Here is a 27,370-nt window from a genome sequence, read left to right as displayed (position 1 = left end):
ATGCATCACTATAGCTCTTGTCTCAAAGTAGGTGAACTGTCACCACCTGTCACATCACGCCGTGACTTATTTTGAGTTTATTGCTGTTTTCCTGTGTGTAGTGTTTTACTTCTTGTCATGCGCTCCTATTTTGGTGTTTTTTTTCTCTTTTTTTGGTATTTTCCTGTAGCAGTTTCATGTCTTCCTTTGAGCGATATATCCCGCATCTACTTTGTTTTAGCAATCAAGAATATTTCAGTTGTTTTTATCCTTCTTTGTGGGGACATTGTTGATTGTCATGTCATGTTCGGATGTACATTGTGGACGCCGTCTTTGCTCCACAGTAAGTCTTTGCTGTCGTCCAGCATTCTGTTTTTGTTTACTTTGTAGTCAGTTCAGTTTTAGTTTCGTTCTGCATAGCCTTCCCTAAGCTTCAATGCCTTTTCTTAGGGACACTCTCCTTATGGTTTTTTTGGCTTAAGCATTAGATACCTTTTTACCTGCACACTGCCTCCTGCTGTTCCCGACATCTACAAAGTAATTAGCTACCGGCTGCCACCTACTGATATGGAAGAGTATTACACGGTTACTCTGCCGAGCTCTAGAGAGCACCGACACTCAACAACAACACATCATTTGCAGACTATAATTACTGTTTTGCAAAAAATATTTATAACCCAAATAGGTGAAATTAGATAATCTCCCACGGCACACCAGACTGTATCTCACGGCACACTAGTGTGCCGCGGCAAAGTGGTTGAAAAACACTGGGTTAGTTCCTTCAAAAGTAAGAGGACTCTTGCTATGCTGGAACGTCACTTAAAAAAATACGTACTAAAATACGTGTAAACATACTTGTCGACATTTCCATTTGGAAATAAGAGACATTTTCTGGAAAATAAGGAAAATTATGTTCTTTCCACCAGACCTTCCAGACTGTAACTGTCTTAATAATAACAATAACAGCCAGTATAACAAACCCCTTGGCGTTCATAATACTGGAACATACTGGTTTACATACTGGTTTACATACTGGTTTACATACTGGTTTGCATACTGGTTTACTCGTCTTCTCAGACGTTAATCAGCCTGAAGCTGAAATACAGATTTTTGTATTTGAAACAAGATGCATACTTTGCTTAGGGATGGCCCAGCAGAGATTCAAACCTGAATCTCTTGGTAGTGAGGCGGACTTATAGTCCATTGTGTCGCCCCAGCTTGTTCCTTATTCATCCAAAATCTGCATTCTTCCGAGAAAAATACAAGTGTCCACTTGAGAAACTGAACGAGAGACCACTTGAAAATGACACGAGGCCGTTAACGAGAGGACTGGCGTAGAATACATTGGCAGCAGGTAGACAGGCGGGAGAGTGATACCTGCAGATGGATGTGGCAGACAGGCAGAAGGCAAAGTGTCAGAGATGAAGGGAGGCAACGTGGGGATGAAAGAGACGTAGCGTTACAGGAAGAGGAAAACATCTTCCTCTCTCTGGGGGACTCTGGAGGCTGAAACTGGATCCCAGGCAGGGACTGGTTGTCGCCCCCTCACTCTGCCTGTTGGGTAATATTGTGCCTCAAACGCACTGTAACTATAGCAGGCTATTCTTGGCTCTCCCTTTGAGTCACCTGTGCATTTGAAGCAGAGGTGTCAATAAAACAGAAAAAGTCATATTCTCTTCCAAAAAAAAAATGGTTTCAAACAAGTCATTTTACGTGGCAAGTCATCTTATGGGGCATGCCACATCATTTTGTGTGGCATTTGACATTATTTTAAGTGACCAGACACGTCATTTTGTGTATCACGCAACTTTATTTTATGTGGCCCGACACGTCATTTTACGTGGCACGTCACTTCATTTTATGTGGCCCGACACGTCGTCTTACGTGGCATGCCACATCATTTTGTGTGGCCCGACACGTCATTTTGCGTGGTACGCCACTTCATTTTACGTGGCACGTCACTTAATTTTATGTGGCCCGACACGTCATCTTATGTGGCATGCCACATCATTTTGTGTGGCACCCCACGTCATTTTGCGTGGCACCCCACATCATTTTAAGTGGCCTGACACGTCATTTTGCGTGGCACGCCACTTCATTTTACGTGGCACGTCACTTAATTTTATTTGGCCCGACACGTCATTTTTATTGGTACTCCACGTCTTTTAATGTGGCAAGTTATCTTATGGGGCACGCACATAATTTTATGTGGCCCGACACGTCATTACGCGTGGCACGCCATTTCATTTTATGTAGCCCGACACGTCACCTTACGTAGCATGCCACATCATTTTGCATGGCCCGACACGTCATTTTGTGTGGCACGCCACTTCATTTTACGTGGCCCGACACGTCATCTTACGTGGCATGCCACATCATTTTGTGTGGCACAACACGTCATTTTGTGTGGCACGCCACTTAATTTTACCTGGCACGTCACTTAATTTTATGTGGCCCGACACGTCATCTTACGTGACATGCCACTTCATTTTACGTGGCACGTCACTTAATTTTATTTAATCCGACACGCCATTTTATGTGGCATGCCACGTCATCTTACGTGACATGCCACTTCATTTTACGTGGCACGTCACTTAATTTTATTTGGTCCGACACGTCATTTTATGTGGCATGCCACGTCATCTTACGTGGCATGCCACATCATTTTTTGTGGCCCGACACGTCATCTTATGTGGCACATCACTTAATTTTATCTGGCCCGACACGTCATTTTATGTGGCCCGACACGTCATCTTACGTGGCATGCCACATCATCTTGTGTGGCCCGACACGTCATCTTACGTGGCACATCACTTAATTTTTTTGCCCCGACACGTCATCTTATGTGGCATGCCACATCATTTTGTGTGGCACCCCACATCATTTTAAGTGGCCTGACACGTCATTTTGCGTGGCACGCCACTTCATTTTACGTGGCACGTCACTTAATTTTATTTGGCCCGACACGTCAGTTTTATTGGTACTCCACGTCTTTTAATGTGGCAAGTTATCTTATGGGGCACGCACATAATTTTATGTGGCCCGACACGTCATTATGCGTGGCACGCCACTTCATTTTATGTAGCCCGACACGTCACCTTACGTAGCATGCCACATCATTTTGCATGGCCCGACACGTCATTTTGTGTGGCATGCAACTTCATTTTACGTGGCCCGACACGTCATCTTACGTGGCATGCCACATCATTTTGTGTGGCACGCCACTTAATTTTGCCTGGCACGTCACTTAATTTTATGTGGCCCGACACGTCATCTTACGTGACATGCCACTTCATTTTACGTGGCACGTCACTTAATTTTATTTGGTCCGACACGTCATTTTACGTGGCATGCCACGTCATCTTACGTGACATGCCAATTCATTTTACGTGGCACGTCACTTAATTTTATTTGGTCCGACACGTCATTTTATGTGGCATGCCACGTCATCTTACGTGGCATGCCACATCATTTTGTGTGGCCCGACACGTCATCTTACGTGGCACATCACTTAATTTTATTTGGCCTGACACGTCATTTTATGTGGCATGCCACGTAATTTTGCATGGCACGCCACTTCATTTTATGTGGCCCGACACGTCATCTTACGTGGCATGCCACATCATTTTGTGTGGCACGCCACTTAATTTTGCCTGGCACGTCACTTAATTTTATGTGGCCCGACACGTCATTTTACGTGACATGCCACTTCATTTTACGTGGCACGTCACTTAATTTTATTTGGTCCGACACGTCATTTTACGTGGCATGCCACGTCATCTTACGTGACATGCCACTTCATTTTACGTGGCACGTCACTTAATTTTATTTGGTCCGACACGTCATCTTACGTGGCATGCCACATCATTTTGTGTGGCACGCCACTTAATTTTGCCTGGCACGTCACTTAATTTTATGTGGCCCGACACGTCATCTTACGTGACATGCCACTTCATTTTACGTGGCACGTCACTTAATTTTATTTGGTCCGACACGTCATTTTACGTGGCATGCCACGTCATCTTACGTGACATGCCAATTCATTTTACGTGGCACGTCACTTAATTTTATTTGGTCCGACACGTCATTTTATGTGGCATGCCACGTCATCTTACGTGGCATGCCACATCATTTTGTGTGGCCCGACACGTCATCTTACGTGGCACATCACTTAATTTTATTTGGCCTGACACGTCATTTTATGTGGCATGCCACGTAATTTTGCATGGCACGCCACTTCATTTTATGTGGCCCGACACGTCATCTTACGTGGCATGCCACATCATTTTGTGTGGCACGCCACTTAATTTTGCCTGGCACGTCACTTAATTTTATGTGGCCCGACACGTCATTTTACGTGACATGCCACTTCATTTTACGTGGCACGTCACTTAATTTTATTTGGTCCGACACGTCATTTTACGTGGCATGCCACGTCATCTTACGTGACATGCCACTTCATTTTACGTGGCACGTCACTTAATTTTATTTGGTCCGACACGTCATCTTACGTGGCATGCCACATCATTTTGTGTGGCACGCCACTTAATTTTGCCTGGCACGTCACTTAATTTTATGTGGCCCGACACGTCATCTTACGTGACATGCCACTTCATTTTACGTGGCACGTCACTTAATTTTATTTGGTCCGACACGTCATTTTACGTGGCATGCCACGTCATCTTACGTGACATGCCAATTCATTTTACGTGGCACGTCACTTAATTTTATTTGGTCCGACACGTCATTTTATGTGGCATGCCACGTCATCTTACGTGGCATGCCACATCATTTTGTGTGGCCCGACACGTCATCTTACGTGGCACATCACTTAATTTTATTTGGCCCGACACGTCATTTTATGTGGCATGCCACGTAATTTTGCATGGCACGCCACTTCATTTTATGTGGCCCGACACGTCATCTTACGTGGCATGCCACATCATTTTGTGTGGCACGCCACTTAATTTTGCCTGGCACGTCACTTAATTTTATGTGGCCCGACACGTCATTTTACGTGACATGCCACTTCATTTTACGTGGCACGTCACTTAATTTTATTTGGTCCGACACGTCATTTTACGTGGCATGCCACGTCATCTTACGTGACATGCCACTTCATTTTACGTGGCACGTCACTTAATTTTATTTGGTCCGACACGTCATCTTACGTGGCATGCCACATCATTTTGTGTGGCACGCCACTTAATTTTGCCTGGCACGTCACTTAATTTTATGTGGCCCGACACGTCATCTTACGTGACATGCCACTTCATTTTACGTGGCACGTCACTTAATTTTATTTGGTCCGACACGTCATTTTACGTGGCATGCCACGTCATCTTACGTGACATGCCAATTCATTTTACGTGGCACGTCACTTAATTTTATTTGGTCCGACACGTCATTTTATGTGGCATGCCACGTCATCTTACGTGGCATGCCACATCATTTTGTGTGGCCCGACACGTCATCTTACGTGGCACATCACTTAATTTTATTTGGCCCGACACGTCATTTTATGTGGCATGCCACGTAATTTTGCATGGCACGCCACTTCATTTTATGTGGCCCGACACGTCATCTTACGTGGCATGCCACATCATTTTGTGTGGCACGCCACTTAATTTTGCCTGGCACGTCACTTAATTTTATGTGGCCCGACACGTCATCTTACGTGACATGCCACTTCATTTTACGTGGCACGTCACTTAATTTTATTTGGTCCGACACGTCATTTTACGTGGCATGCCACGTCATCTTACGTGACATGCCACTTCATTTTACGTGGCACGTCACTTAATTTTATTTGGTCCGACACATCTTACGTCATCTTACGTGACATGCCACATCATTTTGTGTGGCCCGACACGTCATCTTACGTGGCACATCACTTAATTTTATTTGGCCCGACACGTCATTTTATGTGGCATGCCACGTAATTTTGCATGGCACGCCACTTCATTTTACGTGGCCCGACACGTCATCTTACGTGGCATGCCACATCATTTTGTGTGGCACGACACGTCATTTTGTGTGGCACGCCACTTAATTTTGCCTGGCACGTCACTTAATTTTATGTGGCCCGACACGTCATCTTACGTGACATGCCACTTCATTTTATGTGGCACGTCACTTAATTTTATTTGGTCCGACACGTCATTTTATGTGGCATGCCACGTCATCTTACGTGACATGCCACTTCATTTTACGTGGCACGTCACTTAATTTTATTTGGTCCGACACGTCATTTTATGTGGCATGCCACATCATTTTGTGTGGCCCGACACGTCATCTTACGTGGCACATCACTTAATTTTATTTGGCCCGACACGTCATTTTATGTGGCATGCCACGTAATTTTGCATGGCACGCCACTTCATTTTACGTGGCCCGACACGTCATCTTACGTGGCATGCCACATCATTTTGTGTGGCCCGACACGTCATCTTACGTGGCACATCATTTAATTTTATTTGGCCCGACACGTCATTTTATGTGGCATGCCACATCAATTTAAGTGGCCTGATACGTCATTTTGCATGGCACGCCACTTCATATTACGTGGATCGACACGTCATCTTACGTGGCATGCCACATTATTTTGTGTGGCACGTCACTTCATTTTAAGTGGCCCGACATGTCATTTTGTGTGGCACGCCACTTCATTTTATGGTGCATGCCACAAAATTTTTTAGGGCACGCCACTTCATTTTATGTGGCACTCCACGTCATTTATTGGTACTCCATGTCTTTTAATATGGAAAGTTATCTTATTGGGCACGCCACTTCATTTTGTGTTGCACTCCACGTTATTTGTGGCCCGACACGTCATCTTACGTGGCATGCCACATCATTTTGTGTGGCCCGACACGTCATTTTGCGTGGCACGCCACTACATTTTACGTGGCACGTCACTTATTTTTATGTGGCCCGACACGTCATTTTAAGTGGCACGCCACTTCATTTTGTGTGGCACGCCACTTCATTTTATGTGGCCGGTCACGTCATCTTACGTGGCATGCCACGTTATTTTGTGTGGCACGCTACATCATTTTAAGTGGCCCGACATGTCATTTTGTGTGGCACGCCACTTCATTTTATGGTGCATGCCACGTAATTTTTTAGGGCACGCCACTTCATTTTATGTGGCACTCCACGTTATTTATTGGCACTCCATGTCTTTTAATATGGAAAGTTATCTTATTGGGCACGCCACTCATTTATGTGGCCCAACACGTCATCTTACGTGGCATGCCCCGTCATTTTGTGTGGCACGCTACATAATTTTAAGTGGCCCAAAATGTCATTTTGCATGCCACGTAATTTTTTAGGGCACGCCACTTCATTTTATGTGGCACTCCACGTTATTTGTGGCCCGACACGTCATCTTATGTGGCATGCCACATCATTTTGTGTGGCCCGACACGTCATTTTGCGTGGCACGCCACTTCATTTTACGTGGCACGTCACTTAATTTTATGTGGCCCGACACGTCATTTTGTGTGGCACGCCACTTCATTTTACGTGGCACGTCACTTAATTTTATGTGGCCCAACACGTCTATCTTATGTGGCATGCCACATCATTTTGTGTTGCAGGCCATACCATTTTAAATGGCCTGACACGTCATTTTGTGTGGCACGCCACTTCATTTTATGTGGCCCGACACGTATTCTTATGTGGCATGCCACGTTATTTTGTGTGGCACGTCACTACATTTTAATTGGCCGGACATGTCATTTTGGGTGGCACGCCACTTCATTGTATGGTGCATGCCACGTAATTTTTTAGGGCACGCCACATCATTTTATGTGGCACTCCACGTTATTTATTGGTACTCCATGTCTTTTAATATGGAAAGTTATCTTATTGGGCACGCCACATAATTTTATGTGGCCCGACACGTCATTTTGTGTGGCACGCCACTTCATTTTATGTGGCCCAACACGTCATCTTATGTGGCATGCCCCGTAATTTTGTGTGGCACGCTACATCATTTTAAGTGGCCCGACATGTCATTTTGCATGCCACGTAATTTTTTAGGGCACGCCACTTCATTTTGTGTGGCACGCCACTTCATTTTATGTGGCACTCCACGTTATTTATTGGTACTCCATGTCTTTTTATGTGGCAAGTTATCTAATGGGGCATGTCACGTCATTATATGCGGCAAGTCATTAGTCCATGGTTCTCGCCTGGAAAAGGGTGGAGTGCCATCTCTAAATTGGGGAAGAGATCTTGCCCCATGTGGAGGAGTTCAAGTACCTCGGTGTCTTGTTCACGAGTGGGGGAAGAGTGGATCGTGAGATCGACGGGCGGATCGGTGCGGTGTCTTCAGTAATGCGGACGCTGTATCAATCCGTTGTGGTGAAGAAGGAGCTGAGCCGGAAGGCAAAGCTCTCAATTTACCGGTCGATCTACGTTTCCATCCTCACCTATGGTCATGAGCTTTGGGTTTTGACCGAAAGGACAAGGTCACGGGTACAAGCGGCCGAAATGAGTTTCCTCCGCCGGGTGGCGGGGCTCTCCCTTAGAGATAGGGTGAGAAGCTCTGTCATCCGGGACGAGCTCAAAGTAAAGCCGCTGCTCCTCCACATGGAGAGGAACCAGATGAGGTGGTTTAGGCATCTGATACAGTTTTCAGCCCTATCAATAAGTGTGTGAGTTATATTTAGGACTCAAACCATGATTGTGCTTCTTTATATTTGACTTTTCGAGTGAACAATGGCAGTTGAAGAGAGATGAGGAGGGTCCTGGAGCTCAGAAATCAGAGAATGTTACGCTAGCTGGATAGTTTTTATGGGCGTTTTAATGACTTAATAAACCTCGGAACATAACCCCTGAGAATGGTGGTTATCTGTTGTACTGCAATTTGCATTGGGCATCATGTCTGACCTTTTTTTTTAGAAATAAATCATTTTGTGCAGTTATTAGTCAATGTTAGTGATATTGTAGCGAATTATTGATCTTATTTCATGTGATACCTCTAGTTTCTTTTTTAAATCATGATATTTATTTCACATGAAGGATACTTAAGGATGGTTTGACAATACTTTCCCTTCGTCTGCAAAAATCAATATAAGACACAACACATGATGTATCGCTGACATTGACTATAGAAAATACAACCTTCCATCGGTCTATAGATAAACACTTTTGTAGTATCAAGCATTATTCATGTTCCCTAAAAATAGTCATTGTTTACCAAAACATATTAGATCTTTTGAAGACGCCAGTGTGGACGGTGCTGAGTGTGGGTGGTAGTGTGAGGAAGACCAAGATGCAATGGACGATCACTGCTGTTGCCTTTTGGGCCCTTCACTAACCATTCCAATTGTGGCCATAAATTATTAATTGTCCTGCAGACTTTGAATCCAAAACCATCTGCTTTGGAATGAGCTTGTGTGTAGACTCCTACGGTACAGTCCACAATATGGGAATTTGGAAAATGATCCAGGCCCTTGTAGATGTGTTTTGTGGCCCTAAATAAGATTTTGTTTGTGGCCCCATTTCGGTCTTTGATATTACTTGTGTAATACGCTAGGGGCTAGCTCGGGCTGACTGCAGCCTAGTGAGTATTGTACTACAGCAAGGGTGCCCACACATTGACTAATCAAAGGATGCGGGGGGGGGGGCTATTTTTGGTAGCTTCCCCCTTCAAAAACAGTACAACACGTAGATTTTTTTCAAAGAACTAGAAAATGCAATTTCAGTAGAAATGTCGCGTGAAGCCTGAAAAGCTAGAGCCGAACTGAAATGCTAACAGTTAGCATGCTGGCCAGATAGTGTCAAGTAACAAAAAAATATGAGCAAAATAAGCTAAAATTTTTTTTAAAAGCTACCATACGTTATACTTGTATAGCACTTTTCTACCTTCAAGGTACTCAAAGCGCTTTGACACTATTTCCACATTCACCCATATGGTGGGAGCTGCCATGCAAGGTGCCATGGCTCTATGGTTAAGAAGCACTGTGCTATAGTATCCCGCTAGAATCTAATATCATTTTAAAAGCCCCGGAAATGAGCACGATAAGAAAGTAATGTATCACACTTTATATTGTAGTGCATGGGTGTCAAACTCTGGCCCGCGGGCCAAATTTGGCGCGCCGTGTAATTTCACTTGACCCTTGAGGCGATATCAAATTAACACTAAAGCTGGCCCGCCGATTATATATTGCGGCGGTGCTGCGGTAACACCGCATTCACCGCTAATTCTAATACTTGCCAACCCTCCCGGGAGTCTTCCAAACTTCAGCGCCCCTTCGAAAAGAACAAATACACAGAACCCTTTGCAGCACTAACTCTTCCCGGACGCTACAAGGTGTGTGTGTGTGTGTGTGTGTGTGTGGGGGGGGGGGGTTTGGTGGTAGCGTGGGTGTATTTTGTAGCGTCCCGGAAGAGTTAGTGCTGCAAAGGATTCTGGGTATTTGTTCTGTTGTGTTTATGTTGTGTTACGGTGTGGATGTTCTCCCGAAATGTGTTTGTTATTCTAGTTTGGTGTGGATTCACAGTGTGGCGTGTATTTCTAACAGTGTTAAAGTTTTTTATACTGGCACCCTCAGTGTAACCTGTATCGCTGTTGATGAAGTATGCTTTGCATTCACTCGTGTGTGCATACAGAAGCCGCACATATCTTGTGACTGGCTCTGAACGATGTTAGAATGGGTGAAAAGCGGACGTGACAACAGCTCGTAGAGTACGTTAAAGGCAGTGAATTTAAGGCACGCCCCCAAGACTGTGGTGGACGAGATATAATGACTGATGAACACCTTCGTTCGATAATGAAGGTTGCCTCAGCTCAAAGCCTGAGCCCCGACATTAATGAACTGGCTTCCAAGAAAAGAGCATATCAGGTTAGATCAGTGTGTTGCAAACTGAGCAGTTTAAAGTCCTGAATGGTTGTTTTATTCATTGTTATTTTATTTTCAAATTTATTATCCTGTGGAAAAAGTTAATGTTGATATTTACCTCAGAAGGCTGCAAATAGAAAAGAGGCATTCAATTTTTATTTAAATTGTATTTGATATGCCATTGATATTTTTTAATTATTATTATTATTATTTGAAACTCGATTTTGCATGTCACTATAAAGTTATATAAGCCTTGCTTGTTCAATATTCAATGCAAAACTTGTTTGGGTCCCTATTAAAAGGTTAATTTGTTCAACCTTGGCCCGCGGCTTTGTTCAGTTTTAAATTTTGGCCCACTCTGTATTTGAGTTTGACACCCCTGTTGTAGTGTCTTCTGTGTGTGTTTTATTGCTTAATGCAAATGTAGCTGACCCATCGGTCCAAACCTAACCTAGAAAAATTACTAGTTTGTGAACCCGTTCTCAAACAGTGGCAATAAAGCTATTCTGATTCTGAATAAAATACAAATAAATAAATAAACAAATCTTGAATCTTGAATCCTAAAACGCAAACCTAAAATATTCGACTTGTATTTACCGAACTATAAAGCGCACCGGACTATAAGCCGCAGATATATACTAGAGATGTCCGATAATATCAGACTGCCGATATTATCGGCCGATAAATGCTTTAAAATGTAGTATCGGAAATTATCGGTATTGGTTCCAAATTATCGGTATCGGTTTCAAAAAGTAAAATTTATGACCTTTTAAAACGCCGCTGTGTACACGGACCTAGGGAGAAGTACAGAGCGCCAATAAACCTTAAAGGCACTGCCTTTGCGTGCCAGCCCAGTCACATAATATCTACGGCTTTTCACACACACAAGTGAATACAATTTATACTTGGTCAATAGCCATACAGGTCACACTGAGGGTGGCCGTATAAACAACTTTAACACTGTTACTAATATGCGCCACACTGTGAACCCACACCAAACAAGAATGACAAACACATTTTGGGAGAACATCCGCACCGTAACACAACATAAACACAACAGAACAAATACCCAGAACCCCTTGCAGCACTAACTCTTCCGGGACGCTACAATATACAACCCCCCGCTACCCCCTAGACCCCCACCCTATCCCGACCCCCCCAACCCCGCCCACCTCAACCTCTTCATGCTCTCTCAGGGAGCGCATGTCCCAAATTCCAAGCTGCTGTTTTGAGGCATGTTAAAAAAAATAATGCACTTTGTGACTTCAATAATAAATATGGCAGTGCCATGTTGGCATTTTTTTCCATAACTTGAGTTGATTTATTTTGGAAAACCTTGTTACATTGTTTAATGCATCCAGCGGGGCATCACAACAAAATTAGGCATAATAATGTGTTAATTCCACGACTGTATGTATCGGTTGATATCGGAATCGGAGTTGGACAATATCGGAATATCGGATATCGGCAAAAAAGCCATTAACGGACATCTCTACGATATACGTTGAGAAATGCGTTATTTACACAGAAAGATTTTGTAAATGTTTATTTACATACCTTAATGTTTCCGAATGGTGTCTGTAAAACGGATGATGAAACAAAACAGAAGTCATTGTCATGGACCCACTAGCTGCGGAAGCTAAATCAGCTAAACAGACTCAATAATTCCACAGTGACGTTTTGATGAATCTCCTGAGTAATTTGTAAAACTGAAACAATACAAATAGAATGCCATTGTAAGTTAATAATACTAACACAGTCCCTTGTGAATGTGTTGGCATATTAGCTAATGCTAACGACACTAGCTTAAATACATTACGATAACACATCCAAATATGCATGAAAACACTCCTACAGACATCACACATGGGACAGTTTAGTAAGTAAGAATTGTTTTAGTTATATTGCAAAACTTACAAACAAAGCTTGGAGTGATGAATAAAGAATCCATACAAATAGAAAGGCTATGGACGACTGGAAGACGGAATGGGACTTGTACAAACGTTTGTACTTCCGGTTCATAGCACTAAACAGAAGGAAATATTGTAGGCGTTCACCCCGCAACACCTGCAGTGAGTGGACTCGTCCAAAAGATGTCGCCACAGCACAAACAATAACACACCTTTTCAGTGTCCTTGCTTATGTTGAATTACAACTACAAACCCCGTTTCCATATGAGTTGGGAAATTGTGTTAGATGTAAATATAAACAGAATACAATGATTTGCAAATCCTTTTCAACCCATATTCAGTTGAATATGCTACAAAGACAACATATTTGATGTTCAAACTGATAAACTTTTTTTTTTTTTGCAAATAATCATTAACTTCAGAATTTGATGCCAGCAACACGAAACATAGAAGTTGGGAAAGGTGGCAATAAATACTGATAAAGTTGAGGAATGCTCATCAAACACTTATTTGGAACATCCCACAGGTGTGCAGGCTAATTGGGAACAGGTGGGTGCCATGATTGGGTATAAAAACAGCTTCCCAAAAAATGCTCAGTCTTTCACAAGAAAGGGTGGGGCGAGGTACACCCCTTTGTCCACAACTGTGTGAGCAAATAGTCAAACAGTTTAAGAACAACGTTTCTCAAAGTGCAATTGCAAGAAATTTAGGGATTTCAACATCTACGGTCCATAATATCATCAAAAGGTTCAGAGAATCTGGAGAAATCACTCCACGTAAGCGGCATGGCCGGAAACCAACATTGAATGACTTTTTTTTATTTAGATTTATTGGTCCCCTTGGGGAAATTCATTGTCACTGCCGTACATTTAAACAATAGACATTACACATCACAAAAAAAATAACAAAAGACATCATACATGACCAACACACATTTACAGGCTTGTCAGACAGGTCGGCCGGGCCTGATGTTAAGGGCGGCTGTAGCTGCAGGGAGAAGGCTTTTCCTGAGGCGGGCCCTCCGGAATTTGATAGTTCTGTACCTGCGCCCTGATGGTCCCGGACGATCCCTCAGATGGCAGTGTATCGAAAACCAACATCAATCTCTAAAGGATATCACCACATGGGCTCAGGAACACTTCAGAAAACCACTGTCAGTAACTACAGTTGGTCGCTACATCTGTAAGTGCAAGTTAAAGCTCTACTATGCAAAGCGAAAGCCATTTATCAACAACATCCAGAAACGGCGACAGCTTCTCTGGGCCCGAGATCCTCTAAGATGGACTCATGCAAAGTGGAAAAGTGTTCTGTGGTCTGACGAGTCCACATTTCAAATTATTTTTGGAAATATTTGACATCGTGTCATCCGGACCAAAGAGGAAGCGAACCATCCAGACTGTTATCGACGCAAAGTTCAAAAGCCAGCATCTGTGATGTATGGGGGTGCATTAGTGCCCAATGCATGGGTAACTTACACATCTGTGAAGGCACCATTAATGCTGAAAGGTACATACAGGTTTTGGAACAACATATGCTGCCATCTAAGCCCCGTCTTTTTCATGGACGCCCCTGCTTATTTCAGCAAGACAATGCCAAGCCACATTCAGCACGTGTTACAACAGCGTGGCTTTGTAAAAAAAAGAGTGCGGGTACTTTCCTGGCCCGCCTGCAGTCCAGACCTGTCTCCCATCGAAAATGTGTGCCGCATTATGAAGCGTAAAATACGACAGCGGAGACCCCGGACTGTTGAACGACTGAAGCTCTACATAAAACAAGAATGGGAAAGAATTCCACTTTCAAAGCTTCAACAATTAGTTTCCTCAGTTCCCAATCGTTTATTGAGTGTTGTTAAAAGAAAAGGTGATGTAACACAGTGGTGAACATGCCCTTTCCCAACTCCTTTGGCACGTGTTGCAGCCATTATTATTTGCAAAAAAAAAAATAAAGTTTATGAGTTTGAACATCAAATATCTTGTCTTTGTAGTGCATTCAATTGAATATGGGTTGAAAAGGATTTGCAAATCATTGTATTCCGTTTATATTTACATCTAACACAATTTCCCAACTCATATGGAAACGGTGTTTGTATTTGCATTATGGCTGTTAGCGAAGAAAAATCCACAAATTAGCCGCACCCTTTTATAAACCGCAGTGTTCAAAGCTTAGGGAAAAAGTAGAATTGACGGTACGTCTTTTTTTTTTTTTTAAGTATCTCAGACATAATCCTCCTGGTATCTGTCAGCGAACAAACGAATCAAAGTTCCTCCCTCGCTATAACATCTGTTCTTTTCCAAAGCCCGAGACGTCCATGTGAGGTCGAGGGCAAAGAGAAAAATAGGACATGTACAGTACATCCTGTTCTTTTTGTACTGTACAGTCCTGTACAGTATGTCTCTCACCACCACATATCCCCCCCCCACACTGTCAATTATGTTACATTAATTGTTGCATTAATTCAACATTAATGATGAAGCCCTTTTGCATACATTTGCAACTGCAGTTATATTGAGCTTTTTGTTGACTCTCCATGTTGCCTTCAATGACTGCTGATATGTATACACAAGTGTTTGGTTTGTGCTCAATAACGTTGACAGCCTCCTATTTCTTCATTCGTTGAAGTGGAATTAATGAACAAAGACAGAGATGTGTTGTCCGGTGTATACGCTGCATTTGTGGTTATATTTACAGTATGCCTTGGTCTCCACTGTGCACAGGTAAACAAGTAGCACATCCCACTGCAGTCATGGATGAGATGGACCTGCCCCAGATGAAGAAGGAGGTGGAGAGCCTCAAGTATCAGTTGGCCTTCAAAAGAGAGAAGTCCTCCAAAACAGTGACAGAGTGAGTTTCTATCCAAACAATAGCTCCTGATACAGTGGAACCGCTTCTGTTGCCAACCCGTCTATGTTGAACAACTTATTACCACAGTGTAGGGTTGTAATGGTACCAATATTTTGGTACCGGTACCAAAATGTATTTCGATACTTTTTGATACTTTTCTAAATAAAGGGCATTATTGGCTTTATTTTAACAAAAAATCTTACGGTACATTAAACATATGTTTATTATTGCAATTTTGTCCTTAAATAAAATAGTGAACATACAAGACAACTTGTCTTTTATTAGTAAGTAAACAAACAAAGGCTCCTAATTTGTCTGCTGACGTATGCAGTAACATATTGTGTCATTTATCATTCTATTATTTTGTCAACATTATTAAGGACAAGTCGTAGAACATTTATTATTAAACTACTTGTTCATTTACTGTTAATATCTGGTTATTTTCTGTTTTAACATTTTTTCTACCGTATTTCCTTGAATTAGCGCCGGGGCGGTAATTAATTTAAAACCTCTTCTCACTCCAGCGCTTACCAAAAGGCATGCGGTAAATTTAGGCCTGCGCTTATAAATTTGAGTGTGATGTAAGGATACCATCATGAAAAGCACATTTAATTAAAACAACGTTATTATGGTCTTACCTTTACTTATAAATGAAGTCCATGCGCCGCTCCTTCTGAACAAAAGCATCGATAACTTGTTTATAGAAGTCTTCCTTATCTTTCTTCAGTTTTAAAAGTCTCTGTCTCGATGGAGATCTTCCTTTAATTATTACCTCCTGCTTCGATTGAAAGTCCAGTTTAGAAAACTGTTGTTGTCACTTCTTCTGCAGCCGAGTAGTCGCAAGAATGATTCCTGGGATCACTAGCCCTCTACTACCATGAGGCGGGAGTCATTTAATGACTCATATTTGACACACGCATCTATATTAATAAAACATTTTTACTGTTCTTTTTAGCATATTCAATAGCTTGGACCTTAAATCCTACTGAATAGCTCTTTATCTTCTTCCCTGAAGATAAAGAGCTGTGATTTTAAATTATTGAAATTAGCCTCCTGCATTTTGGAAAATGATGCCTTGAAAGGTGAATTGTCACCCGTGACGTGACGAGTTTGACCCGACGGTAAAACGAGGCATATGCTAATTATTCTGCGAAACGAGTTTGACCCGGCGGTAAAACGAGACATGCGCTAATTATTTTGCTAAACAAGTTTGACCCGGCAGTAATTCTAAGCATGCGCTAATTATTTTGCGAAACGAGTTTGACCCGGCGGTAAAACGAGGCATGCGGATAATATGTACCCTGCGGCAATTCAAGGAAATACGGTATCTACACTTCTGTTAAAATGTAATAATCACTTATTTTTCTGTTGTTTGGATGCTTTACCTTAGTTTTGGATGATACCAGAAATTTGGGTATCAATCCGATACCAAGTAGTTACAGGATCATACATTGGTCATAATGTAAGTCCTCGTTTGTCCAGGGACATATTTCCTGAGTTTATAAACATATGAATTTTTTAAAAATGAAAAGATTTTGTGATGCAAAAACATATTGATGTAACCATACTTTGACACGAAAAAGGAGAGGTGAGCTATTTGTGTTTATTACAAATAGTACTTTATTTACAAAGCAGAGCTACACTCAAACAGAGCTGCCATTTTCTTTGTTCATTTGTGGCAATGTCAATAAATAGAAGCATAAAGTTTGAATTGTTATAAAAATAGACAGAAGGCGCAGATAAAAAAAAAAAAAAGTCAAGGTTGCATCACGAAGGGCATCTTGTGTAAAAACAAAGACAAATCAACTCACTCAGACAAATTGACTCACAAAAATCTATTATAAAACATGTTCCTTGGCTCTGGATGCGTAATGACAGCAGAACGGCGCAACAACACAACCGTAACATCAACTCTGGCGAGTGTTGCACACACACACACACACACACACACACACTCACACACACACACACACACGCACACACACACACACACACACACACACACACACACACACACACACACACACACACACACACACGCACACACACACATTCTTGTATTTGTTACCTTTTTGAGACCTCTGAAAAATGCCTACCTCTTTAGGACCACCCTTTCCAGATGTATAAAGATTTGTATTTACAACATTAATAATATATACATATTATGCAAGTATAAAAAAGGTAAGCGTTTAGTAAAATTGTTTTATGTTTTGTTTGTAATTGGTTTTTAATCTTCATTATTTACTTCAAGTTATTACAGTATGTCTCTTTATTAAGGGTGTAACGGTATGCAAAAATTTCGGTTCGGTACGTACCTCGGTTTAGAGGTCGCGGTTCGGTTCATTTTCGGTACAGAAAGAATACAACAAAATATAAATTTTTTGGTTATTTATTTACCAAATTTGTAAACAATGGCTTTATCCTTTTAACATTGGGAACACTATAATAATTCCGGCCAAAAATAAAAATAGCTGTGTGTGTGATGGATGTGAGCCACCACTAGGCTGATCAGTGCAACAGCAGGCAGTCATGAATGCTAAGCATAACAATAACATACATATACACACAGGGTCCATTGCCAGGGTTAATGTGGTCAACATATATCATACTTGCCAACCCTCCCGGATTTTCCGGGAGACTCCCGAAATTCAGCGCCTCTCCCGAAAACCTCCCGGGACAAATTTTCTCCCGAAAATCTCCCAAAATTCAGGCGGACCTGAGTGACGTGTCGACAGCCTGTTTTCACGTCCGCTTTCCCACAATATAAACAGCATGCCTGCCCAATCACGTTATAACTGTAGAATGATCGAGGGCGAGTTCTTGGTTTCTTATGTGGGTTTATTGTTTCATTAACGTCCTCCCAGCGCGGCAACAACACACAACAACAGCAGTCACGTTTTCGTCTACCGTAAAGCAGTTCGACTGCCGTAAACAGCAATTTTGTGACACTCTTAAACAGGACAATACTGCCATCTACTGTACATGCATATGTGACAATAACATATACGGCTTTTAGAGAGTGCAGTGCATAACTGCGCACACAACAAGGAGACGAAGCAGAATGCATCATCAGAGAGGGTGTTCAGCATGGTTAGAAAAATAGTGACAGAGAATAGAAGGATGGACAATTCAACCCTTAACTCAACAATGAGTAGATGAGTGTTATGTGTGTGTATATGTGTAAATAAATGAACACTGAAATTCAAGTATTTCTCTTATTTTTTTCATATATATATATATATATATATGTATATATATATGTATATATATATATATATATATATATATATATATATATATATATATATATATATATATATAATAAGATAAATATATATATATATATATATATATATATATATATATATATATATATATATATATATATATATATATATAAAAAGCTAGAATTCACTGAAAGTCAAGTATTTCTTATATATATATATATATATATATATATATATATATATATATATATATATATATATATATATATATATATATATATATATATATGTATATATATATATATATATATATATATATGAAATACTTGACTTGGTGAATTCTAGCTGTAAATATACTCCTCCCCTCTTAATCACGCCCCGCCCCCGCCCCCACCAACCACGTCCCCCCTCCCGAAATCGGAGGTCTCAAGGTTGGCAAGTATGACGTATATCAAATAAAAACTAAATAAGATAAGGCTCAGAATGGTTTCTTAACAAAACCTTTCTACATATAAAGTGCTTTTTTTGATTGATTGATTTATTGAGACTTTTATTAGTAGATTGTACAGTACAGTACATATTCCGTACAATTGACCACTAAATGTTAACACCCGAATACGTTTTTCAACTTGTTTAAGTCGGGGTCCACGTTAATCAACATTAAACTGCCTCAAGTTGTTGCTCAGATTAAATAAAATGACACAACTTTTCTTCTGCATATAAAAAGTGCAACATTAAACAGTTTCAAGTCAACTCAGCCTCAGATTAACTTTTCTTTACCCCCCCCAGCCTTTAACCCTGGTGACTTTCACTTAATCTTCATGTTTTTTGCCAGAAAAATCAGTTTATCCACATTGTCTGCAGAAAGTAGAAGTGGGTCAAAATCTAGTTTTTAATGCAATATGGTCTTAAATCTGCTGCTATAAAAACATTTGTTATTGCTTTAGCCCTGCCTGACTCGCCGAGGAGAGGCTGCTTGAATGCGGTGTTTGCACCACGCTCGTCTTTTTCTTCGTTGAAGGGATGTTCACTTGGAGGGTGGTGACGCTTGAAATGGGTTAGCATGTTTGACGTGTTGCCAGAAGCATACCCTACCGCTGCTGAACAATGTCGGCAAACCGCTTTCGCTTTGTTGTCGTAGCCCGGTCGCTGCTAGCACGCGGTGTGTTGCGCCTCGGTGTGCATTGTTTACACAACGTGCGTTACGCTACTTAATATGTCCGTGTGGAAACTGGTTCGGTACACCCCCGAACCGAACCGAAACCCCCGTACCGAAACGGTTCAATACAAATACACGTACCGTTACACCCTTACTCTTTATACATATATATATATATATATATATATATATATTTTTTTTTAAAGGGACAAGTGGTAGAAAATGAAATATTAATATACTTGTTTATTTACTGTTAAATATCTGGTTATTTTCTGTTTTAACATGTTCTATCTACACTTCTGTTAAAATTAGGGATGTCCGATAATGGCTTTTTTGCCGATATCCGATATTCCGATATTATCCAACTCTTTAATTACCGATACCGATATCAACTGATACCGATATCAACCAATATATACAGTCGTGGAATTAACACATTATTATGCCTAATTTGGACAACCAGGTATGGTGAAGATAAGGTACTTTTAAAAAAAAATTAATAAAATAAAATAAGATAAATAAATTAAAAACATTTTCTTGAATAAAAAAGAAAGTAAAACAATATAACAATATTTTCTACCGCTTAAAAAGTTTAGGAATAATTTTTACTAGGGATGTCCGATAATGGCTTTTTTGCCGATATCCAATATTCCGATATTGTCTAACTCTTAATTACCGATACCGATATCAACCGATATATACAGTCGTGGAATTAACACATTATTATGCCTAATTTGGACAACCAGGTATGGTGAAGATAAGGTACTTTTTTTTTTTTAAATTAATAAAATAAAATAAGATAAATAAATTAAAAACATTTTCTTGAATAAAAAAGAAAGTAAAACAATATAACAATATTTTCTCCCGCTTAAAAAGTATAGGAATCATTTTTACTAGGGATGTCCGATAATGGCTTTTTTGCCGATATCCAATATTCCGATATTGTCCAACTCTTAATTACCGATACCGATATCAACCGATATATACAGTCGTGGAATTAACACATTATTATGCCTAATTTGGACAACCAGGTATGGTGAAGATAAGGTACTTTTTTTTTTTTTAATTAATAAAATAAAATAAGATAAATAAATTAAAAACATTTTCTTGAATAAAAAAGAAAGTAAAACAATATAACAATATTTTCTCCCGCTTAAAAAGTATAGGAATCATTTTTACTAGGGATGTCCGATAATGGCTTTTTTGCCGATATCCAATATTCCGATATTGTCCAACTGTTAATTACCGATACCGATATCAACCGATATATACAGTCGTGGAATTAACACATTATTATGCCTAATTTGGACAACCAGGTATGGTGAAGATAAGGTACTTTTTTTTTTAATTAATAAAATAAAATAAGATAAATAAATTAAAAACATTTTCTTGAATAAAAAAGAAAGTAAAACAATATAACAATATTTTCTACCGCTTAAAAAGTATAGGAATCATTTTTACTAGGGATGTCCGATAATGGCTTTTTTGCCGATATCCAATATTCCGATATTGTTCAACTCTTAATTACCGATACCGATATCAACCGATATATACAGTCGTGGAATTAACACATTATTATGCCTAATTTGGACAACCAGGTATGGTGAAGATAAGGTACTTTTTTTTTTTAATTAATAAAATAAAATAAGATAAATAAATTAAAAACATTTTCTTGAATAAAAATGAAAGTAAAACAATATAAAAACAGTTACATAGAAACTAGTAATTAATGAAAATGAGTAAAATTAACTGTTAAAGGTTAGTACTATTAGTGGACCAGCAGCACGCACAATCATGTGTGCTTACGGACTGTATCCCTTGCAGACTGTATTGATATATATTGATATATAATGTAGGAACCAGAATATTAATAACAGAAAGAAACAACCCTTTTGTGTGAATGAGTGTGAATGAGTGTAAATGGGGGAGGGAGGTTTTTTGGGTTGGTGCACTATTTGTAAGTGTATCTTGTGTTTTCTATGTTGATTTAATAAAAAAAAAAAAAAAAAAACGATACCGATAAAAAAAACAAACGATACCGATAATTTCCGATATTACATTTTAACGCATTTATCGGCCGATAATATCGGCAGGCCGATATTATCGGACATCTCTAGTTAAAATGTAATAATCACTTATTCTTCTGTTGTTTGGATGCTTCAATCCGATTCCAAGTAGTTACAGGATCATACATTGGTCATATTCAAAGCCCTCATGTATCCAGGGACATATTTCCTGAGTTTATAAACATAATATACTTTTTTTTTTAAACTAAAAAATATTTTGTGGTGCTAAAAAATATCGATGTCATCATAGTAGTATCGACTAGATACACTCCTGTACTTGGTATCATTACAGTGGATGTCAGGTGTAGATCCACCAATGGCGTTTGTTTACATTGTGATGCCGGTGAGCTATTGTATGTGTGGTGAAGCATGTTTAGCTATTCCTCGTCCTGCAGTGATAATGATACTTGTAAGAAACGTACTTTATTTGTCGCCATGGAGACGAGGATTAGTGATTTAGAAGTAGCTAAAACACTGCAGACTGGCCATATCTTAAAGCACCTCTTCCTGAGGGCGTTTCAGTGTTATAACTTCACCTTTATCTTTAGTTTTTAGGCCAAAATGCGTCGGTTCTCCCTTTTCTGTCTGCTTGTAAGTACTCCGTGATTGTGCGCTGCCGAACATGCTCCTCTGCTCGTAAAACCAGCAATGTCACGACGTGACGACGTGCTGTCATGCCCGTTAAAGAAAAAGGCTGGGGGTGGGAACCGGTACTATTTAGAGGCAGCATCGTACCGAATATGATTCATTAGTATTGCGGTACTTTACTAGTACCGATATACTGTACAACCCCACACACAAAAGTAATCCGATTACTCGTTAGTAGAAAACTGGTAAGCGGTGACTTCTACTCATTGCTTCCTTGCCTTATATGGAGAAGCACACAGAGGATTGATTGTGGCAACCAAGTGGCTGTGGAATTTCAAAAATGTTTTCTGTCTCTCCAAAGTTTGGTGAAGTGGATAGAGGACGGCGTCCCTGAGGATCCTTTCTTGAACCCCGAGCTAATGAAGAACAACCCGTGGGTGGAGAAAGGAAAGTGCATCCTTCTGTAGGAGGATGCGACCGGCCTGACGTTCCCTTCCCTGACCCCAGGACCTCTCAGCATGAATGTACAACACACGCCCCGACAAGGCCTCACCGAACACACTTTTGCCTGACTTTCACTCAGTCAATGTACGCCATCGGTACTCCACCTCGTCCGCCAATACCACGACTCTACTGCGCTTTTGCAATTACCAACGACACGCTTTCTTCCAATTCACGGGTGATGGGCGACATCTTCATGGTTCACTCAGCTCAATACAGGCGTTTCTTACCAACTCTTTGTATTCTCCCAAATAAACTGTTTAATTAGGTGGTTGACATAACAATGCCTTAAAGTCGCTCATGGTCATGATGCATTCAGATAACATTTGAAGACATTGTGACTTCTTTTTCTTAAATACATTTAAATGACTACTTGTACACCACGGATGTTTACACCTCTGGCCATTTAAGAGTCACAACGTCTTATGTATTTAAAGACACTTTGTTTCAGGTCACAAAGCGTTTAAAAAACCCTCTTTATCTCAGACATTTTTGTCAGTTTATGTTGCAAACATGAATCTAAAATGAAAAAAAGCGGGCTGATATTGCGTGGTACGACTCGAAACACGCCTGGGCTTGAACCCACAGCTCCCGTCTGACTGCGAGTTGAGCATGCGAGCCGGCTCATTGACCGGCGGGGCTCTTGAGGTGTTGGGGAGTGTGGTTTACTTTTGGTGGTAGCACACAGCTTAGCTGTTAGACGTACCTATTAACCCGCCCGTTCTTTCCACCCAGCAATATCGACGTAACACATCCTGTAGACAGTGAAGTCAGGCCTTCACAATAAAGCACGGCAGTAAAAATGAACAGAGTTTTCCGGAAAATTTCCCTTATTTTCACACTTATTTTGAAATATAAATTGCAATATCGACGTAACACATCCTGTAGACGGCGAAGTCAGGCCTTCACAATAAAGCACAAAAGTAAAAATTAACAGAGTTTTCCGTAAAATTTCCCTTATTTTCACCTTTATTTTGAAATAAACATTATACAGTATGTATTTTAACTTTCATGGGGTAAAAAAATCCTCTTGGGCAACATTGGCGTAACGTATACTATAGCCAGTGAAGTCAGGGCTTCACAATAAAGCACGGCAGTAAAAATGAACAGAGCTTTCCTGAAAATTTCCCTTATTTTCACCTTTATTTTGAAATAAAAGTCAGGCCTTCACATAAAGCATGTCAGTAAAAAAAAAACATAAATTTGCTGTAATTTCTACCCTTATTTACCCATTTATTATTTTGAAATGCAAATGATACAGGAAATAAAATCCTCTCGGGCACCATCGGCATAACACATCCTGTAGCCACTAAAGTCAGGCCTTCAGAATAAAGCAAGGCAGTGAAAATAACCACAGAGTTTTCGGGAAAATTTCCCTTGTTTTCACCTTTATTTTGAAATAAAAATTATATGTATTTTAACTTTCATGAAAAAAAAAAAATCCTCTTGGGCAACATTGGCGTAACATATCCTTTAACCAGTGAAGTCAAGCTTTCAAAATAAAGCACGGCAGGAAAATTACCACAGTGGAAAGACCAAAATGTTCTGGAAAATGTCCCTTATTTTCATAATTATGCCTATAATATTTATTATGACTTTCATGGAGAAAAAAAGTATCTTGAGCAACATTGGCATGACATGTTATAGTTAGTAAAGTCAGGCCTTCAAAATAAAGCATGTCAGTAAAATAACCACAGAGGAAAAAATGGAAATTTTCCGGAATTTTTACCCTTATTTACCCCTTTATTATTTTGAAATGCAATTGATACAGGAAATAAAATACTCTCGGGCACCATCGGCATAACGCATCCTGTAGCCACTAAAGTCAGGCCTTCAGAATAAAGCGAGGCAGTGAAAATAACCAGAGTTTTCCGGAAAATTCCCCTTATATGAAATGAAAATTCTATGTATTTTAACTTTCATGAAAAAAAAAAAATCCTATTGGGCAACATTGGCGTAACATATACTGTAGCCAGTAAAGTTTGGCCTTGAAAATAAAGCAAGCCAGTAAAAAAAAAAAAAAAATGGAAAGACCTACACTTTCCTTATTTCCCCCCTTTGTTTTTTTAAAGACAATAATATGTATTTTAACTTTCATCAAACTCCAGCACCCCCCGCCATCCCGAGAGGGACAATCGGTAGAAAAATGGATGGACGGATGGAAAAAACATTCTGTAGCCAGTGAAGTCAGGCCTTCACAATAAAACAACCACGTGGAAAGACCTAAATTTCCCTAATTTTACGGAAATGTTCCATTATTTTGAAATGGAAATTATATTTATTTTAACTTTCATGAAGAAAAAAAATCATTGGCGTAACACATCCTGTAGCCAGTAAAATCAGGCCTTCAAAATAAGGCCCGCGGGTAACGTAACCAAAGTGGAAAGACCGGAATTTTGCTTATTTTTCCTTAATTTCTCGGAAAATTCCCTTTATTTTCCCCGTTATTATGTTGAAATGCAAATATTGACAGGTATGAGCTAAGCTAGCGTACAAGACAAAAAAAATTCCCTGCCTAGAATATTTGACCAAACGACAACATCCTTCCCCCGCACTTAAAAGTTGCTAATGTTTAGACACGTTTTACAGCTTTGCTTTTGAAGCATGTTTTTCCTATTTACCATAACTTGGCATGTTGTTGTTCTTTAGTGTCATTAGACCGGAGTGTGTGTGTTTGTTGTTGCTCCCGCTCTCTGGAGGGGTTTTTACTTCCCCAACCCCCTTCCTTACTGACACTCCCTAGGGACCACGCAAACACACAATCATTGTACAAACACTCTCTAGACCCCTTTGACTTATGAATCACTTGCTTTATTTATTTTATTTATTTATTTATTAGAACTCTTTTCATGTGATACGTTTCTGTCCCCATATTTATTCCGATTATTGCGTCTACAAATGCAACACTTTGTCAGATCAACAACTGCCTTGGACACAGTTCCCTTAAAACCAGACTGTCAATATTTGGAGGTGTGAACACTGCATGAGTTGAACATGGCAGGTGGTCACACACACACACACACACACACACACACACACACACACACACACACACACACACACACACGCTGCTTGGTAGGAAAGGTGATGAAGTAGGACGACATGGGGAACCTCACGTCATCTCAGTACTGTAATGACTCTCATTATATTGCCCCCCCCACACCCCCCACACCCCCCAAGGCTTATTCTGTTATTGGGTGACTTTTGTACACTGCAGATATTTAAATGAACTTATCTTAGTTGCTCTATGACGTGCTAATGAATTCATGTCTGCCAACTCATCAAACATGCATAGAACAGCACTTCTGCTCCTTGGAAACATTTGACCACTCAGATACTGCTTGTTCCCTTTCATTCAGGTCTTTGTGTCCTCAGTCCCTCACACCTGGACTGTCCTGGTTGTCTTAGAAGACGTTACGCCTCTCATCCGGCTAGATAGGACGGCTCTAGTCTGACTGTTGTCTGATTACATAGGACATCTGTAGTCTGACTACATAGGTCAGCTCCAGTATGACTGTTGTCTGACAAGATAGGACAGCTCTAGTCTGACTAAATAGGAGAGTGCCAGTGTGACTATTGTCTGACTAGATAGAACATCTGTAGTCTGACTACATAGGTCAGCTCCAGTCTGACTATTGTCTAACTAGATAGGTCAGCCCCAGTCTGACTGTTGTCTGACAAGATAGGACGGCTCTAGTCTGACTATTGTCTGACTAGATAGGAGAGTGCCAGTGTGACTATTGTCTGACTAGATAGAACATCTGTAGTCTGACTACAAAGGTCAGCCTCAGTCTGACTGTTGTATGACAAGATAGGACAGCTCTAGTCTGACTTGTCTGACGAGATGGAACATCTCTAGTCCGACTATTGTCTGACTAGATAGTGGCCTAGTGGTTAGAGTGTCCGCCCTGAGATCGGTAGGTTGTGAGTTCAAACCCCGGCCGAGTCATACCAAAGACTATAAAAATGGGACCCATTACCTCCCTGCTTGGCACTCAGCATCAAGGGTTGGAATTGGGGGTTAAATCACCAAAATGATTCCCGGGCGCGGCCACCGCTGCTGCCCACTGCTCCCCTCACCTCCCAGGGGGTGATCAAGGGTGATGGGTCAAATGCAGAGAATAATCTCGCCACACCTAGTGTGTGTGTGACAATCATTGGTACTTTAACTTTAACTTTAACATCTGTAGTCTGACTACATAGGTCAGCCCCAGTCTGACTGTTGTCTGACAAGATAGGACAGCTC

General features: G+C 40.5%; 1 protein-coding gene across 1 annotated transcript in view; it reads left to right on the top strand.

Annotated features, from left to right (window-relative positions):
* The window catches only part of gng13b (guanine nucleotide binding protein (G protein), gamma 13b), a 41,145-nt gene extending 15,613 nt beyond the window's left edge, over nt 1-25,532 (top strand). The window contains exons 2-3 of the mRNA XM_061973679.1: nt 15,457-15,583; nt 22,985-25,532. Of these exons, the coding sequence (XP_061829663.1) occupies nt 15,486-15,583; nt 22,985-23,090 (204 nt within the window). The 5' untranslated portion in view covers nt 15,457-15,485 and the 3' untranslated portion in view covers nt 23,091-25,532. The remainder of the gene's footprint in view (nt 1-15,456; nt 15,584-22,984) is intronic.
* Nucleotides 25,533-27,370: the final 1,838 nt, after the last annotated feature.

Source organism: Nerophis lumbriciformis, linkage group LG22, assembly GCF_033978685.3.
Source record: "Nerophis lumbriciformis linkage group LG22, RoL_Nlum_v2.1, whole genome shotgun sequence".
In the NCBI taxonomy this organism is placed as follows: Eukaryota; Metazoa; Chordata; class Actinopteri; order Syngnathiformes; family Syngnathidae; genus Nerophis; species Nerophis lumbriciformis.
This window is presented reverse-complemented; position numbering and strand designations above follow the sequence as displayed.